The sequence below is a fragment of the Mytilus californianus genome, unplaced genomic scaffold, assembly GCF_021869535.1.
Source record: "Mytilus californianus isolate M0D057914Y unplaced genomic scaffold, xbMytCali1.0.p SCAF_2, whole genome shotgun sequence".
NCBI classification, from domain to species: Eukaryota; Metazoa; Mollusca; class Bivalvia; order Mytilida; family Mytilidae; genus Mytilus; species Mytilus californianus.
In genome coordinates this window covers 113,799,536-113,816,261 of record NW_026262668.1, presented here as the reverse complement: position 1 = coordinate 113,816,261, position 16,726 = coordinate 113,799,536, and the positions used below count along the sequence as shown (strand labels likewise).

General features: G+C 34.0%; 1 protein-coding gene across 4 annotated transcripts; it reads left to right on the top strand.

Moving 5' to 3' along the window:
- Positions 1 to 1,858: 1,858 nt before the first annotated feature.
- Positions 1,859 to 13,463, top strand: LOC127730776 (uncharacterized). 4 transcript variants are annotated; one of them, XM_052239322.1, is made up of 10 exons: positions 1,859 to 1,967; positions 2,459 to 2,639; positions 3,551 to 3,666; positions 5,006 to 5,125; positions 6,321 to 6,518; positions 7,032 to 7,147; positions 7,799 to 7,949; positions 9,108 to 9,170; positions 10,295 to 10,423; positions 11,090 to 13,463. In XM_052239322.1, the coding sequence occupies exons 1-10, from the start codon at positions 1,928 to 1,930 to the stop codon at positions 13,291 to 13,293; spliced, it is 3,318 nt and encodes a 1,105-aa protein (XP_052095282.1). In that variant the 5' UTR covers positions 1,859 to 1,927; the 3' UTR covers positions 13,294 to 13,463. The 4 variants fall into 4 exon arrangements, with proteins under 4 accessions (XP_052095282.1, XP_052095281.1, XP_052095283.1 ...); XM_052239324.1 differs by having other exon boundaries at positions 1,860 to 1,967; positions 3,551 to 3,575; XM_052239321.1 differs by having other exon boundaries at positions 1,859 to 2,639.
- Positions 13,464 to 16,726: the final 3,263 nt, after the last annotated feature.

Genomic DNA, 16,726 nt, shown 5'->3' with positions numbered 1-16,726 from the left:
TGGGCGCAAATAAAAGGACCATGTGAGATTTTATCATCACTTTTCGTCCGTTATCCTTAAAATTTACTTTCAAAATCTTCTCTTCTGAAAGTGTTCAATGGATTGAAATCAAAGTTTGTATGCTTCATCTATAGATGTCGTCTATGAAGTTTGGTAATTTCGTTTAAGTTGATCATCTAACATGGCCACTATTATTAGAATAGAACATAGGGATCAAACTGAAGTTTTTGCTTATATCTGAAAATATAGCAATTTAAACAAACAAAAAATGGTCAGCATAACAAAATTTATCATCCCTGAAAATTTTAGAAAAATATGTCGTCCTGTTATGGGTTTATTGTGCCTGAAAGTCCATCAAATATTTTTTGATAGTTCTTGGGATATTATTTCGAAAACTAGAAAAATAATAAACAAAAAGTTCTATCTACCTGAAATATTTCAGAAAAAAAGATTAGATCCTATAGGGAGTTATTGCCCCTGAAATGTAAGGTTGGTTTGTTTTGGTTTTTTTTTTACCAATTTTCACAATTTTTTACTGTTGTCTTTAATACTATAGTAGTTAGTTTTAATGTGTATATTGAAAAATGATTAATGCTACAAGATGTATCTGCCATGAGAATTTGTGAAACATCCAATTACCTGTTATGGATTTTTTACTCCTGAAATCCGACCGTGCCAGACCCTCATGGGTAGTCAAGGTCGTTAAAAACTCCACTCGTCTCCTGAAATATCAATTTGTTTTCCAATGTTAGCAGTTTTTGGCTGTTATCGTGAAAACTATAGAAGCTAGGTTAAACGTTTAAAATGAAGTAAAAAATTATCAGTACAAGATCTATTTACCCTGTAAATTCCCCGTAAATCTGCCAAACTGTTTTGGATTTATTGCCCTGAAATTTCATGTTTTCCAATTTCCGCTGTTCTTTTGCTGTTATTTCGTAAACTATAGAAGCCCTAGAACTGCAAAAATGATCATGTACTCTGAAAATTTCAGAAAATTTTACACTAATTTTCGGAGTTGTCCCTGAAAAAAAAACATATATCAAATGTTTATACCAGCAGGGTTTTGGACGAGTTCGATAATCAGCTCTGATCGACTTTTTCAAGTGTTATGCCCCCAAAGAAGTAGAAATTATATGGATAAAAGATATCTCAAGCCTACATTTCTTGTTAGAATTTCATGAAAAAGTTTTTAAAAACTCTAAAAAAAAGTATATACTGCACTTATAACCCTTTGACAAATAAAATATGTGCATCGGCGGGGAGCATTGTAACACTTTTCTCTTAAAGGTCTATATTTCACTTAAGCACACTCGAAAAGTAAATGATTTGTTCGAAAACATATTTTTCCATGAAACAAGTGAAAACAAATATCAAATCTGCAACGTTTAGCCAGAGTAGGGATTCAGATAACAGCCTGTAATTAAATTTAAACCACCCTCTTTTAATCTCGATACAGAGGCTGGGAATAGTATAACTAACACTATAATATGTCATAGACAAAGGTTTATAAAAGGACATGCAATAAAAATCAGAACATGAAAACGCCCAACTCTGTAATAACAGTAGAATATATTACAGGCCACCAGTAAGAAGCTAACAATGATAAACAGTAACGTGTCAAAGAATGCTTGCAGTTATTTAAATTAAGCTCAAAGTACTTAACTTGCTGATATGAACCCATGCTGCCCTTGTATTACACTCTTTTATTTTAAGTGAAATATAATATATTAGCTTAATTTAATGTTATATCGATCACCACATTACCCATTCAAATGTATTCCATTCAGTTAAAAGAAAGGGACATGTACGCGTGACCAACTCCTTTCAGATATTAATCCGTTGTCAGATTTCATGAATAATTGTTCTAATTAAAAAAAATATTGTCTACATCAAAATATGTCGTTTGTTTTCAATTATATGAAACAGAATGAGATTTATCAATTGTGTGGTGCTATTGAATTCTTTTGGTAATGTATTCCTTTTTGTAATGATTGTTAAACTACTATAAGAGTCGACATAACAAAAATATACAGTTTGTTAAATAACATTTTCATTAATGTATCTTAATTATTTTTTCTTCTTCAAAAGTTCTATTAAAATAAAAACAAAAGATAAAAAATGAGCAGCGTTCAAAACGTTTTATACTGATCATCACCTAGAAGGCTCAGAACCAAGATTTTGATAGCTAGAGTTGTAAAAAGATATTAGTATATAAATATAATAGAAATCTTAAATCGACTGAGGTTAATGTGTTTAAGTAAGTCGAAACAATGACCTCAACACAAATAAGAAAAAAAAGGTGAGTGAATTCGAATTTGCAAAAGAATATTCAGAAATTGGATATGGGTAAGAATGGATGATATATGTCCAAAATGCATTTAACATAGCATTTTTTTTATGTTTCGAATATATATCAAAATAATTGTTTATAATATGATACATACCATTGTTTTGTTAGTTACTGTATCGCCTTGTACCTTTCCATCGTATATGACGGGAAGCTGGTCTGACAGCAAGTTTTATGACGTTCAGTTCAGTGGAGGGACACACATGTACCTTTCAGATTACACTATCAGCCGAGCAGGAACCACTACAAATCTTACCTGTTATGTGACAGAGGGCAATAAATATGTTGTCAGGTAATATGAATAAAAGCGAATGCTGCGTATACGTCAGTGAGACAGCAACCCAGCACAAAACTGAAATCAAAAGACATCTTCAGGGTAAATTCAGTCTTCAATATTAGACAGGTGTCTAAATCGTCTTCTCTTTTTCTTTGAAAAAAAAAAATATACAGAATGTTATAATTATGTTATATTTTAAAGGCTGAAACAGAAGGTTAAGCTGAACACAATACATGCCTCTAAGAACTGAATTACACACATGAAACGAAATTGTAGTAAAACATTGAATGTCTAACTTAACGTTCACTTACACTACAATACATTGAAGGTATATCTAATAGCGAGGACAATATAAGATGTAAGCATAAAATAAGAAGGTATTGTAATGTGGATATACCGAGATGAAGGTCGAAAAATTTGGACTTGCATTCGAAAAATATGACCAGACAGTTATCCCTTCAACAGGCCACCTACAGATCACTCAAAAAGTTGCTGTAAGGGTTTTCTAGCATACAGAGTCTCATTCCTACCAGAAATGGCTCCAAGTTTTGACATCCCTAACGGTAAAACGGAAATCTCCCCCATCCCTAATCCCAGCAAGAATCTTGCAGGAAAATACCATATTTCTGTACACGTAGCAAATTCAAAACATGATTTGTTTTTTTTTTTTTTTTTTTAATTTTTTTTTTTTTTTTGTTTAGGTGGGGGTGCTGACCTGACTATATTGGCCAGTTTTGCAACTTTCTAGTTTCTCACTGAAGGTGTCGGTGTTATTCTGAATATAACTTTTGATCCATACTAACTGTATTTAGATATTCAGAGTACTAATCGTTTGATCCATACTAACTGTATTTAGATATTCAGAGTACTAATCGTTTGATCCATACTAACTGTATTTAGATATTCAGAGTACTAATTGTTTTCAGAACAACAGAGAGCGTCGAAGGAACTGTAAGTGGTACATTAGGACAGTATTATTACTATTTATGTATGGAAGTCACACAGATTACTGATTATTCTTTTTATTATTATCTTCAGTCTGGTAAGTAAAAGCTGCATTTCCAAGAACCACGTTTCCATATCAGTCATTACATATTGATACAAAAATTTCACAATCCGGGAACCTGACTTTTTCGGAGTATTGTTAAGTAATACGTATAACGGTTTCAGGGTGAGACATGTATATTTAGATGACCTTACAGTACTAGGAATTAAAGAAGATATATAATATATGTATATGAGACAGAACCTTAACAGCAATACAAGAAGACATCTAGTGGTCAACAAACGGTATTCCCAAGAAGGCAAGTGACTATACCATATGTCAGGCTCAAAATAGTCCTTAGTCAGGCTCAAAATAGTCCTTAGTCAGGCTCAAAATAGTCCTTAGTCGAGATATGTTTGAAACTTCCTTACAAAAGTTGTCTGAGGTCTGACTTCAACATTAAACATTTTAATTCATTTACAAAAAAAAAAGAAAAAAAAACGTTTGAAGGTACAATCAAAGATAAAACTGAATGTAAGGAAGTGTTTCCTGTCTTTCAATGTTCCGAAAAGGAAGGTTTCAAAGAATAGTGAATCGATAATAATTAACCAAGAACAAGAGGCGTTTATTTTAACCTGTCTACCAGAAAAAAAAACTTCGCATCAAACTGACGACAAAATATCTATACAATGCTTGAAAAATATTTTACCATGGACATGTTTATCAGTTGAAATCACTGGCATGGGGTCAGTTGTTCAACTTGTCGTTTTGATAATAAGAAAAATTAAGTCAAACTTTTTTGTTGTTTGATTTTATTTACAGCTTTCAATTGTGTAGTATTTCTTTTCTTTCAAATGTAACTGCAGGTAAAGTTTATTAACAACTAGTATAAAATCGTTTGAAAGTATAATAAATGCTAGTTATCTATGAACAATGTCTACGTTTTCTTGTAGGGGTACGTCCGAAACTTCATTCGAGATACAAAATAATGTCGAGACAATTTTTTTAAAATGACACGCTTGTTCAGCAGCACGATAAAACATTACTATACAATACTGTTCAACTTTAAAAAGAAATCACGTGTATCGTACAGCAGGTTTTGTTGCACTTCCTAACATTTCAAATCTCTATAGTCGAAGTTGTCAAACATTATTAATGCAAAGTTTTTTTAGACCTCTATATGTTTTGCTTTTCATTGCAAGACCAACAAAGAGACAGAAGATATATAATAAATAATTAATGCATGTTAGCCTATCTTTCCGGTGTATAAAGAAAGTTGTAGAAGAATAAATCTTGCCATATTTTGCCATTTGATTATAGACTCTAGCAGAAAGAAAAATATACAACAAATAGTGGGCTATCTATACACCTTTTTCTTATTTTGTATATTAAACAGGCGAGGACACTAACAACGAGAGAACAATAGCTATAATTGCTGATATTTCTGATGAAAATATTTCTACGTTTTGTCAGACGACTATTAGTTTACAGCAGTTTCATATAATGGTAAAAAATGGTAAGCATATATCTAGAAATATTGCAAATGCTTGAAGGAATACTAGCAAATGCAAAACTATAGACCGTGTCTAAACTCAATCTGATTAAAATATAGTTCTCTGATTTCGTTATACTTATATGTACGAGCACGCGAGTTAATATAGGTCTCAATTTTAATCAGATTGTTAGGTAAATAAATGAATACTTTATTTATTTGAAACGCCAGCAACAATGTGACTAAAAGTCCAAAATCTCTTTTTACGAGTTAATTTAAAGGAATAAAAAAAATACCAACACTTACATTGTTGTCTGTTGAATACAATTCCTGTGATTTATGAGATATGGTTAGCTTGCTTGTTAGCTGAAAATACTTTTATAATAATGGTGTGTATCTTTATTTTAGCAATTTTTAGTAAATATCGTATGGATAAGTAGTCAATGCCACTGGTGGTGGACCTTTCGTCTCCGAGGGTATCACCAGCACAGTAGTCAGAACTTTTTGTCGACAGGAAATATCATTGATACGACCATTTTCGATAAATATACTATTTAGAATATAGAGATTCGAAACACAAGGGTTTTTCTATCCTTATTCATTGCACAAATGTTAGGAAGTTTCGTATTTCATGAACCTAACACTTCACACGAATTGATAATTTTATAGAGGAGGCATGCTGTCAAAAATAGTATAATACTTAATATTAATAATCTTTATTATTTTTTTTTCCATGCTACATGTTTGTATTGTTTAATGTCTATCGTTTTGTCATTAATATGCCTGTCTGTCTGTCTGTCTTTCTGTTTGTTTGTTTTGTTTTGGTTTTGTATTGGTTTGTTTATTTAGTAACAATCCTATTGTTTGGATTTTAAACTAATAAAATTCTTATTCTTATTCTATTCTTATTCACGGAGCGAGACCGGGTGCGAACACTTGGTAAACGTCTCATTCTATGATTAGATAACATAATATGCGAATCTATACTTGCTAAAAGATGTCAAGAACATTTTTATACTGTTGCAAAATTTCACTAATTGTGATTGTAGATAGTGATTTTTGTTTAAAAGTATCCTAATCTGATTGACACACCTGGAAATAAAGAACTCTTCATGAAGTAAAACGGAAAGGAGGAAAAAACAACCACATGATACATGTATCTAGTACTTAGTATATTCTAATTTTGTATAGTAAACTTTTTTTTTTTTTTCGTTTTTAGGCCATGAACTTGAAGCTTTACAGACTTGTTCATCACCAATGCTTGGGGAGTTCCAGTTTGAACTCGCCTCTACAGATTTCTGTAGTAGTAACACTAATTCTGGAAATTGGGCATATGATAGTGGTGATGAATCATTTTCATCTTTAAATATAACTTATACTGGGTCTACAAGTTGTAGTGTTAAAGTCGGACATTCCGGTATGATATTTTTGTTAATATATTTTGACTTGCGAATTTAAAATCTAAGGAAGTAAACTATTTAACAGCCGATGATTTAATTAATTTGTTCACTTAGAGTCCAGTGACAAATATATCATGCATTGTTTAGATAAGATAAAATATAAAATTATATTTGTTCTGAAAAGTGTGTGATTCCCTTGAAAAAAATTGAAATAATTTGTCTTTGCCTTTCAGTAAGCCACCTACGAAGTCCTCATAAGAGTTAGGACTCGTTATTAAAAAGTGTTCAGTTTCATGTAAGAATTTTCAAGGTGAAAGTGAGAAATGTCAAGTTAGAAGTCAGAAATGTCCACTCGCAACTGTGAAGTGTTGAGCTGGAGGTCAAAAATTTATAGTTGGGATTTAGAAATGTCTATTTGGAAGGAAAAAAATAATCCTTATTTTGGAAGTGAGAAGTGTCAAGTTTGAAAGAGACTATCGGTTTTTGGTACTAGTAATACGTTCATGCTGTTACTTTTTTGTATTTTGTAGAAAACAGCAATGTTGGATGTTTACTTTGTATACAGACAAGTAATACCTATATAACAAGCATTATTAATCTTGATGCTAATATCAACAATGCACTATACTACAAGTTTACATGCATGGTAGGAACAAAGTCAGAACTCTTATTATAACATTGATAATGTTAATTTGTCGTTAATTGTTGATGATACTTGTCTATGATCATATTCATCATACATGTTATATGCGGTCGTTGCAAAAGACAATTTTACCGGTGATACATAGTCCTGAAATCAAGTTTCAATCAAATTTATATTAAAATGAAGAAAGAGTTACCTTAAACAGGATAGTAACCCAAAGCAAACTATCGTAGCTTAAAATTTCAGTAGCTTTTCTAAACCGCTTTTTGCTGAAAAATTTAAAACTAAGAATATGTGGTATTATTTCCAATAAGACACCATTCCAGTAGAGACCAGATAACCTTGCACCAGAGACCACGTAGAGGCACAGGGTTTTTATACAATTTGCCGTGTTTACTATCCATACGAACCCCGAAAAAACGTGGTTTTTTCGGGGTTCGTATGGATAGTAAACTCGGCAAATTGTAACAAACCCCTGTGGTAGAGGTTAGTAACTATAGGTCACCGTACGGCCTTCGACAACGAGTAAAACCCACAAGTTCACTACGTTCGTGACGTAATCGATCGTCCTTGTTGCGGTCAATATTTTTATCATAGTAATTGACCATAAGGATGGTTTTCACTGACCAGAAACCCTATTTTTCTACGTTGCAGATTTCAAAGGCTGATGGTGATAATGTTACTATTTCTCAGCGTGCACGAGTTTGTCATAAAGAACAAACAGCAGATACGATGCCAGATACAACACCGTTACATCCTATTGGCAACGTCGTCGTAGCGGCTGTGCTGTATCTCGTTCCTAAAGGTTAGTTTATTATAACGTATTTCATATTTATGACAATTTATTACTATAACATTTTTTTGTGCGTCTAAAGGCATGCACGAATGTATCTTCATAAAAACAAAGAGGTACGTTATGATCGCTGATGACAATGGATGAGACACATATTCACAATAGACAAGGATATAACTATTTGAAGGTTTGGATGGGGTTTATAGAACTAAGAATGAATGAGCTACAAATAGAGAATAAGGAAAAAAATAAAGATTAGAGAATAATGTGGTGTTAAAATATAAAAAAACGAGATAAATAGGGAAAAGATAGATAACAAAGATAATTGCCTTTAAAATTTAAAGAATATGGACATGAAGACCCCCCTCACTAACAGACCTTCCTATATATATATAATATTTGATACAAATTACTCTGCTGATTTAAAAAAATACCCAATACATCTATATCTAACCGTAAACATTACTGGACTTGAAATGAGAACAGTTTTTTCTGGACAAAGGATAGACAAGACTGTTACCAATGATACATGTAACAACACACACAATAATACAAAGTAAAATACAAAAGAGATAAATAAAGCCATAGTAACACGAACTCCTTTAAACTAAACTAGGAATGGTCTGAGGTGCATTCATCCTCCTCTAGTGGCACCGCCATGATTTTCAGACAAGTAATTTTTTTGTGGAAAGTTGCAACACAGATATTCCAAAAGGTCATCCAAAATATGATGGTTTCTTCAAATTTCATTAACAATCCGTGATAGCTTCAAGAAGCAACCCTCTACCAATAATATCATTATAGGAGAAGAACGCCAAGGGATGTCGTATCAACTGAGAAATATACTTCCATACTCAGGCGCTGCTGGGATGTTGCTATATAGAAAAAAAAATACTGGATTTTTTAAAATAAAAATGCTTGCTTCGATGGAATATCGTACAGCGCTTTCACAATACTTTATATATTAGCAATGTCAAATGGTTCGATACCTGTATTTAAGATTTCTTCTGTATTCAGTTTTTGTCAACTTTAATCTACGCGACCGTGATCGCGACAATGTCATAGATTAAACTAAATTGTTTGGTTGAATTAATATTATAAATGGTATCAAATCAGACACAAGCAACATGTTATATAGTGTATCTAATGTTTCATGCTTTATTGAAATAGGCAATGGTATTTCAAAAGAAGCCAACTGCTTTCCTAAACCAGAAAGCACCAGTTCTATTCCTGGTAAGAACATAAGCTTTCCATTTTTATGAATAATACAAAATCGATAAGATAAACTTTCTTTGAGATTGGTATGATGGTTTTCATTATCCCAGGTAAATCGTATCCTACGAAAAGGATTAAAGTAAGATCTCCATGAAGTTAATTCACATATAAATAAATAAGGTCTTGGTGATAAATTTCCAGCTCGTCTTGTCCAATTTTGTATTTAATCATGTGACAGTGTTTTGCTTTTAATAGGTATTCAGCGAATACTTCTGTCCTGGAAATCCCTAGTTTTTATTCGTTCGTTTTCAGAATTTGAGTACATTTCAGGTGTTGGGAATGGAACTGAAATGGTTGTCTATAAAATGAATCATACACCATATATGTTTACCAACGGTATTGCCGGGAAATGGTATAGAACAACACGATAGGAGATGCTTCATGTTTTTCCTGGTCAACAGAGTTAAAAATGTTTGATTAGCCTTTTTTTTGTGCTCATATGGTTATGAATTTTGTGCTGCCCTTTATCTTTTCAACGGCCAAATGATCTTCAGATCAGACAGATAAGCAGTGTACCGGAAACCTTTGCCCCCAACTTTTTTTAATTATTGAGCTCAATATCTCTTCATTCGTCATAAGGAAAAACAATAAGAGAATAACACATAATAACAGACAATAATTACAATCAGATGTTTTATGATTTGTTATTGGGAAGGACAATAAAGATCTATTATGAAATATTGCAAACCCATTTCTCTTCATTCTTCGAATAACAAGTGATACGGAAGAATAGGAAAATAATAATGAAAAGGGGTTTTTGTTTTTATAAATAAGAAGATGTGGTATGAGTGCCAATGAGACAACTCTTCATCCAAGTCACACTGTATAAAAAGTTAACAATTATAGGTCAAAGTATGTATTTATCACAATCATTCATATTCACCTTTACTCGAATAGTCATTCAATGCAGCTTTTCATTCTTGTCATGTTCCTTATACGCTTAAAATATTACACCTTTGTGTAGTGATGTTTGGTTGTACATTTGCTCATGAAGGTATTTTATTTATAACAAAATTCGTTATGGACTTAAGGCAGTGCATTGATATCTCTGTTAAATAAATGCACATGATATTTTAAAACAGAATCGTCCAGCAATACAGTGGTGATAGCTGTTGTTTTGGTAGTGGTCCTGTTGTTAGTTGTTGTGGGTATTGTTGCATTTATATGTTGGTGGAAGAAAGTTAAAGGAAGAGTACACGAGAAAAATCAAGGTAAACATATAAAAGCTCACTATGTGTATGGGTTTTGCTCCTTGTTGATGGCCGCACGGTGACCTATAGTTGTTAACGTCTATGTCATTTGATGTCTGGTGGAGAGTTGTCACATTGGCAATCATACAACATATTCTTATTTGTATATAACTTATTCAAGTTCAATAAGTCTTTTAAAATACGGTATATATGCATGTTATCATTATTTCTAAAGAATAGCTTATGGAGAATTTGAATCTTTACTTAATTTCTGGTTTGTATAATTTATGCATACAACATACTTAAAGGATTTTTGTACTTTTGTAATCTGAATAATTACCATTTCATGTTATTTTGACTGACTATTCAATCGAATGTTATTTAAAGAAATGATGTTTTACCGATACCAAGGTAAACGATGTGAAATTCGTCCGCAATGGGTACGTCAATTTTTGCAATTTCTACTCGTCTCTGACAATCTAATTTCTTTTTTCACCGATGCAAACGTTTATATATTCAATACGATATAGTGACTGTTACCAAGGAGAATAGCGTTATGTAAAGTAAGAAAAGACCTCATTAACTAATACAATGTAATGATCATATTGAAAACGTATGAAAAAAAAAGATTGCAAGAGGTTTAATAAAAAAAAAATGATAAGATAGCTATATTTTGTAATTTTATAGCACTGCCACGTAAAAGACGATTTGTATTTGACATACGGGCAGCTCTAACAACTGGCATGGGTAGTTCACGACAACGACAAAAATCCTTTGTTCAGCAGAATGGAAGTGACATATTGATTGTCCACACAAGTATTGAAGACAGAGAGATGACTGGTGAAACTGAAATGTATCATTCCGAAATGAGTCCTATGCGTGCAAGCAGAGGCAGTCACTACGACGAGAAAAACCACGACAGTAATGGTACTTTACCTTCTTCAATGGTAGATAAAAGTTTACCTTTTTTACAACAAGGAAATGAAAAAGAGGGAAGCGATAATTTCGAAATTACTAGCACATCTGTTGTTCAGATATTTGAAAACACATCACCAGTACCTGAGCTGATAGAAAATGTAAAAAGTTATAAAGACAACAACGTTGCTTTGCCTACTACAATGGTAGAGCCAATTGTACCTTATTCACAAGGAGACGTCGTAGAGGGAAGAAATAATTTACAAAATACTCGAACATCTGTAGTGAAGACATTTGAAAACACATTACCAGCACCTGGATTTAATAGATTATCTACACAAGATCAAATACAAAATGTGAAAAGTTCCATCGACAATAACGGTACTTTACCTGCTACAATGGTAGAACAAATTTTACCCTTTTCACAAGAAGGACACGATGAAAAGGGGGGCGAAAATACAAAAAATACTAGCACATCTGTAGAAAAGACATTTGAAAACACATTACCAGCACCTCAACTTCAAAGACTACCGACAGGAGATCAAATGATAAATGCGAAAAGTTCCAACGACAATAATGATACTTTGCCTACTACAATGGTACAACAAATTTTACCTTTTTCACAACAAGGACACAATGTAAAGGGAAGCGAAAATTCCAAAAATACTAGCGCATCTGTAGATAAGATATTTGAAAACATATTACCAACACCTGCACCTCAAAAATTACCAACACAAGAACAAATACAAAACATGAAAAGTTCCAACGACAATAGTGATACTTTTCCAACTACAATGGTAGAGAAACTTGTACCTTTTTCACAACAAGGAAATGACGAAGAAGGAAGTGACAATTCCGAAAATACTACCACATCTGTAGTTCAGACATTTGAAAAAAACACATTATCATCACCTGAACTTCAAAGAGTACCAACACAAGATCAAATACATAACACGGAACGTGCCAACGACAATAATGATACTTTGCCTACTACAATGGTAGAGCAACCTATACCCTTTTTAAAACAAGGAAATAAAGAGGGAAGCGACAATTCCCAAAATATTGTAGAAGTATCAGCAAGAGTTCTGACATTTGAAAACACATTACATGCATCTACACAAGATCAAATAAAAAATGTGAAAAGTTCTAATATTTCTGATACTGCCCCAAAACTTCATTTCCGTAACTCTATTGATGCACAAAACAATCAATCCAAAAATATAAATGAAGAAGTTGTGATGAAAGATTATACAGAGTTAATGACGAATGAACAACGAAGTGTAAACAGTGGTTTGTTTCAAGATCCATTGGTAACTGAAAAGTTAAAACCTCGAGATTCGAATAATGGCAATGACAGATTAAGGGAAATTGAAAACAGAAATACGCAGTTTGATCATAGGTTAAGTAATAGTACAGAAAAAGAGGACATAGAAGTATACGAGAAAGAAAACTCTATCAATAAAAAACAACCTAAATACATTGATTCTAGGACTATAGATATGAATAGGGAGTATTCTGATACAAACGATTGCAACGCGATTGCATCGTCAAATCAGCCAATGGTAAGAGATATAAATAGCCATATGAATGATGATATAACAAAAAATCATCAAAATGTAAGCAAAAAACTAATAGAACTCTCACTACAGTCTACAGAAGAATCCAATTCTGACCAGAAAGTCAGCGCGTGTGGAAACGATTTAAAAGATAGGAGAAACAATCAAACTGAATCTAACGTGTGTCTGTCATGTCGGACAGAAACAATGAGAAAAACTGGAGATTACATATGGAATATCCAAACAAAACCAAGTATTACTAAATCAACTATCTCCTTGGACCCAAAAATGTTAACGGGAGAACCAAAAAAGTCCCCAGTAGCAAATCAATCATTACAAAATCAAAAGAAGAAAAAAGTTAAGAAAGAATTATTGAAGAAAAAATCCCCCTACAATTCAATAAGTTTCATTAGAAATTAAGAAAAATACCACTATTAATTATTCCATTAAGGATTCCGATAAAACCGAGTCTCACTCCCTTTGGTCGTTTATTAAATGTTTTCCTCGTAGATATTTTGTTATGTGAGTTTGTGTATTCGTCTTTTTCTTAGAAAACAATGTAGTTTATTTATTGTAATAAAGATTTTTTTATATAATGCTGTTCATTTATGTAAAGAAAACTAATACCGAGGTTGGACCTGCGTCGCTGTGTACAATTGATTGAAATTTCAGGAAACAAGAAATAGCTGCACGACAGATCTATAAATTGCTTACACTTTATTTAGATGAAGAACAAATATAAAATCATTCAATTCATAGAAGCCAAGAGAGAAAAATTTGATAAAAGATTTTACCCAGGGTCTTTCATTGTTGTAGAAGCCGAATGTTGGTGTTTTGTTAGGTCTGTTTTTATAGGAGCCGAGTGTTGGTTGTTTGTTCGGTCTGTTTTTTTAGGAGCCGAGTGTTGGTTGTTTGTTCGATCTGTTGTTATAGGAGCCGAGTGTTGTTGTTTGTTCGCTCTGTTTTTATAGGAGTCGAGTGTTGGTTGTTTGTTCGCTCTGTTGTTATAGGAGTCGGATGTTGGTTGTTTGTTCGCTCTGTTTTTATAGGAGTCGGATGTTGGTTGTTTGTTCGGTCTGTTGTTATAGGAGTCGGATGTTGGTTGTTTGTTCGTTCTGTTTTTATAGGAGTCGGATAGTGGTTGTTTGTTCGCTCTGTTTTTATAGGAGTCGGGTGTTGGTTGTTTGTTCGGTCTGTTGTTATAGGAGCCGAGTGTTTGTTGCTTGTTCGCTTTGCTTTTATAGGAGTCGGATGTTGGTTGTTTGTTCGGTCTGTTGTTATAGGAGTCGGATGTTGGTTGTTTGTTCGCTCTGTTTTTATAGGAGTCGGATGTTGGTTGTTTGTTCGGTCTGTTTTTATAGAAGCCGAGTGTTGGTTGTTTGTTGGGTCTGTTTTTATAGGAGCCGAGTGTTGGTTGTTTGTTCGCTCTGTTTTTATAGGAGCAGAGTGTTGGTTGTTTGTTCGCTCTGTTGTTATAGAAGTCGGATGTTGGTTGTTTGTTCGGTCTGTTGTTATAGGAGCCGAGTGTTGGTTGTTTGTTGGGTCTGTTTTTATAGGAGCCGAGTGTTGGTTGTTTGTTCGCTCTGTTTTTATAGGAGTCGGATGGTGGTTGTTTGAACGGTCTGTTGTTATAGGAGTCGGATGTTGGTTGTCTGTTCGCTCTGTTTTTATAGGAGTCGGATGTTGGTTGTTTGTTAGGTCTGTTTTTATAGGAGTCGGGTGTTGGTTGTTTGTTCGGTCTGTTTTTATAGTAGCCGAGTGTTTGTTGCTTGTTCGCTTTGCTTTTATAGGAGTCGGATGTTGGTTGTTTGTTCGGTCTGTTGTTATAGGAGTCGGATGTTGGTTGTTTGTTCACTCTGTTGTTATAGGAGTCGGATGTTGGTTGTTTGTTCGGTCTGTTGTTATAGGAGTCGGATGTTGGTTGTTTGTTCGGTCTGTTGTTATAGGAGCCGAGTGTTGGTTGTTTGTTGGGTCTGTTTTTATAGGAGCCGAGTGTTGGTTGTTTGTTCGCTCTGTTGTTATAGGAGTCGGATGTTGGTTGTTTGTTCGCTCTGATGTTATAGGAGTCGGCTGTTGGTTGTTTGTTCGGTCTGTTGTTATAGGAGTCGGGTGTTGGTTGTTTGTTCGCTCTGTTTTTATAGGAGTCGGATGTTGGTTGTTTGTTCTCTCTGTTTTTATAGGAGTCGGATGATGGTTGTTTGTTAGGTCTGTTTATATAGGAGTCGGGTGTTGGTTGTTTGTTCGGTCTGTTTTTATAGGGGCCGAATGTTTGTTGCTTGTTCGCTTTGCTTTTATAGGAGTCGGATGTTGGTTGTTTGTTCGGTTTGTTGTTATAGGAGTCAGATGTTGGTTGTTTGTTCGCTCTGTTTTTATAGGAGTCGGATGTTGGTTGTTTGTTCGGTCTGTTTTTATAGGAGCCGATTGTTGGTTGTTTGTTGGGTCTGTTTTTATAGGAGCCGAGTGTTGGTTGTTTGTTCGCTCTGTTTTTATAGGAGTCGGATGTTGGTTGTTTGAACGGTCTGTTGTTATAGGAGTCGGATGTTGGTTGTTTGTTTGCTCTGTTTTTATAGGAGTCGGGTGTTGGTTGTTTGTTAGGTCTGTTTTTATAGGAGTCGGGTGTTGGTTGTTTGTTCGGTCTGTTTTTATAGGAGCCGAGTGTTTGTTGTTTGTTCGCTTTGCCTTTATAGGAGTCGGATGTTGGTTGTTTGTTCGGTCTGTTGTTATAGGAGTCGGATGTTGGTTGTTTGTTCACTCTGTTTTGATAGGAGTCGGATGTTTGTTGTTTGTTCGGTCTGTTGTTATAGGAGTCGGATGTTGGTTGTTTGTTCGCTCTGTTTTTATAGGAGCCGAGTGTTGGTTGTCTGTTCGGTCTGTTTTATAGGAGTCGGGTGTTGGTTGTTTGTCGGGTCTATTTTTATAGGAGCCGAGTGTTGGTTGTTTGTTCGGTCTGTTATTATAGGAGTCGGATGTTGGTTGTTTGTTCCGTCTGTTATTATAGGAGTCGGATGTTGGTTGTTTATTCGCTCTGTTTTGATAGGAGTCGGATGTTGGTTGTTTGGTCGGTCTGTTGTTATAGGAGTTGGATGTTGATTGTTTGTTCGGTCTGTTGTTATAGGAGTCGGATGTTGGTTTGCTTGTTCGGTCTGTTGTTATAGGAGTCGGATGTTGGTTGTTTGTTCGGTCTGTTGTTATAGGAGTCGGATGTTGGTTGTTTGTTCGGTCTGATGTTTTAGGAGTCGGATGTTGGTTGTTTGTTCGCTCTGTTTTTATAGGAGTCGGATGTTGGTTGTTTGTTCGGTCTGTTGTTATAGGAGCCGGATGTTGGTTGTTTGTTCGGTCTGTTGTTATAGGAGTCGGATGCTGGTTGTTTGTTCGCTCTGTTTTTATAGGAGTCGGATGTTGATTGTTTGTTCGGTCTGTTTTTATAGGAGTCGGGTGTTGCTGTTTTTATAGGAGTCGGAGGTTAAGTCAGTTAAAAAGTATGATGATTTAAGTGTTTCAAACAAATCTTCATGTAAAGTCTATCCATGCAGAGTAAATATTTTCCGCAGGATTGGTATCGAGCATACCCAACGAAAGTTATTCCAGAAATACATGTTGTGCACACGGAAACTATACTACGTATTCTTATAAACAGAAACTGACTTGCTTCAGAAGTGCATTGGACAGATATTAGCAAAAATAAAAAAAATAATTTTGACTTTAACGGTAAGTTTATTATTCATTTTTGATTTGGTAAGGTAAAAACTTCGCTTATGAGAGGCTGTCTAGAAATTGGAATTCCGATGGAAATCCATAAACAAACAAAAATAATCAATAAGACTGATGCACAGATACGAACAACTGAAATAAC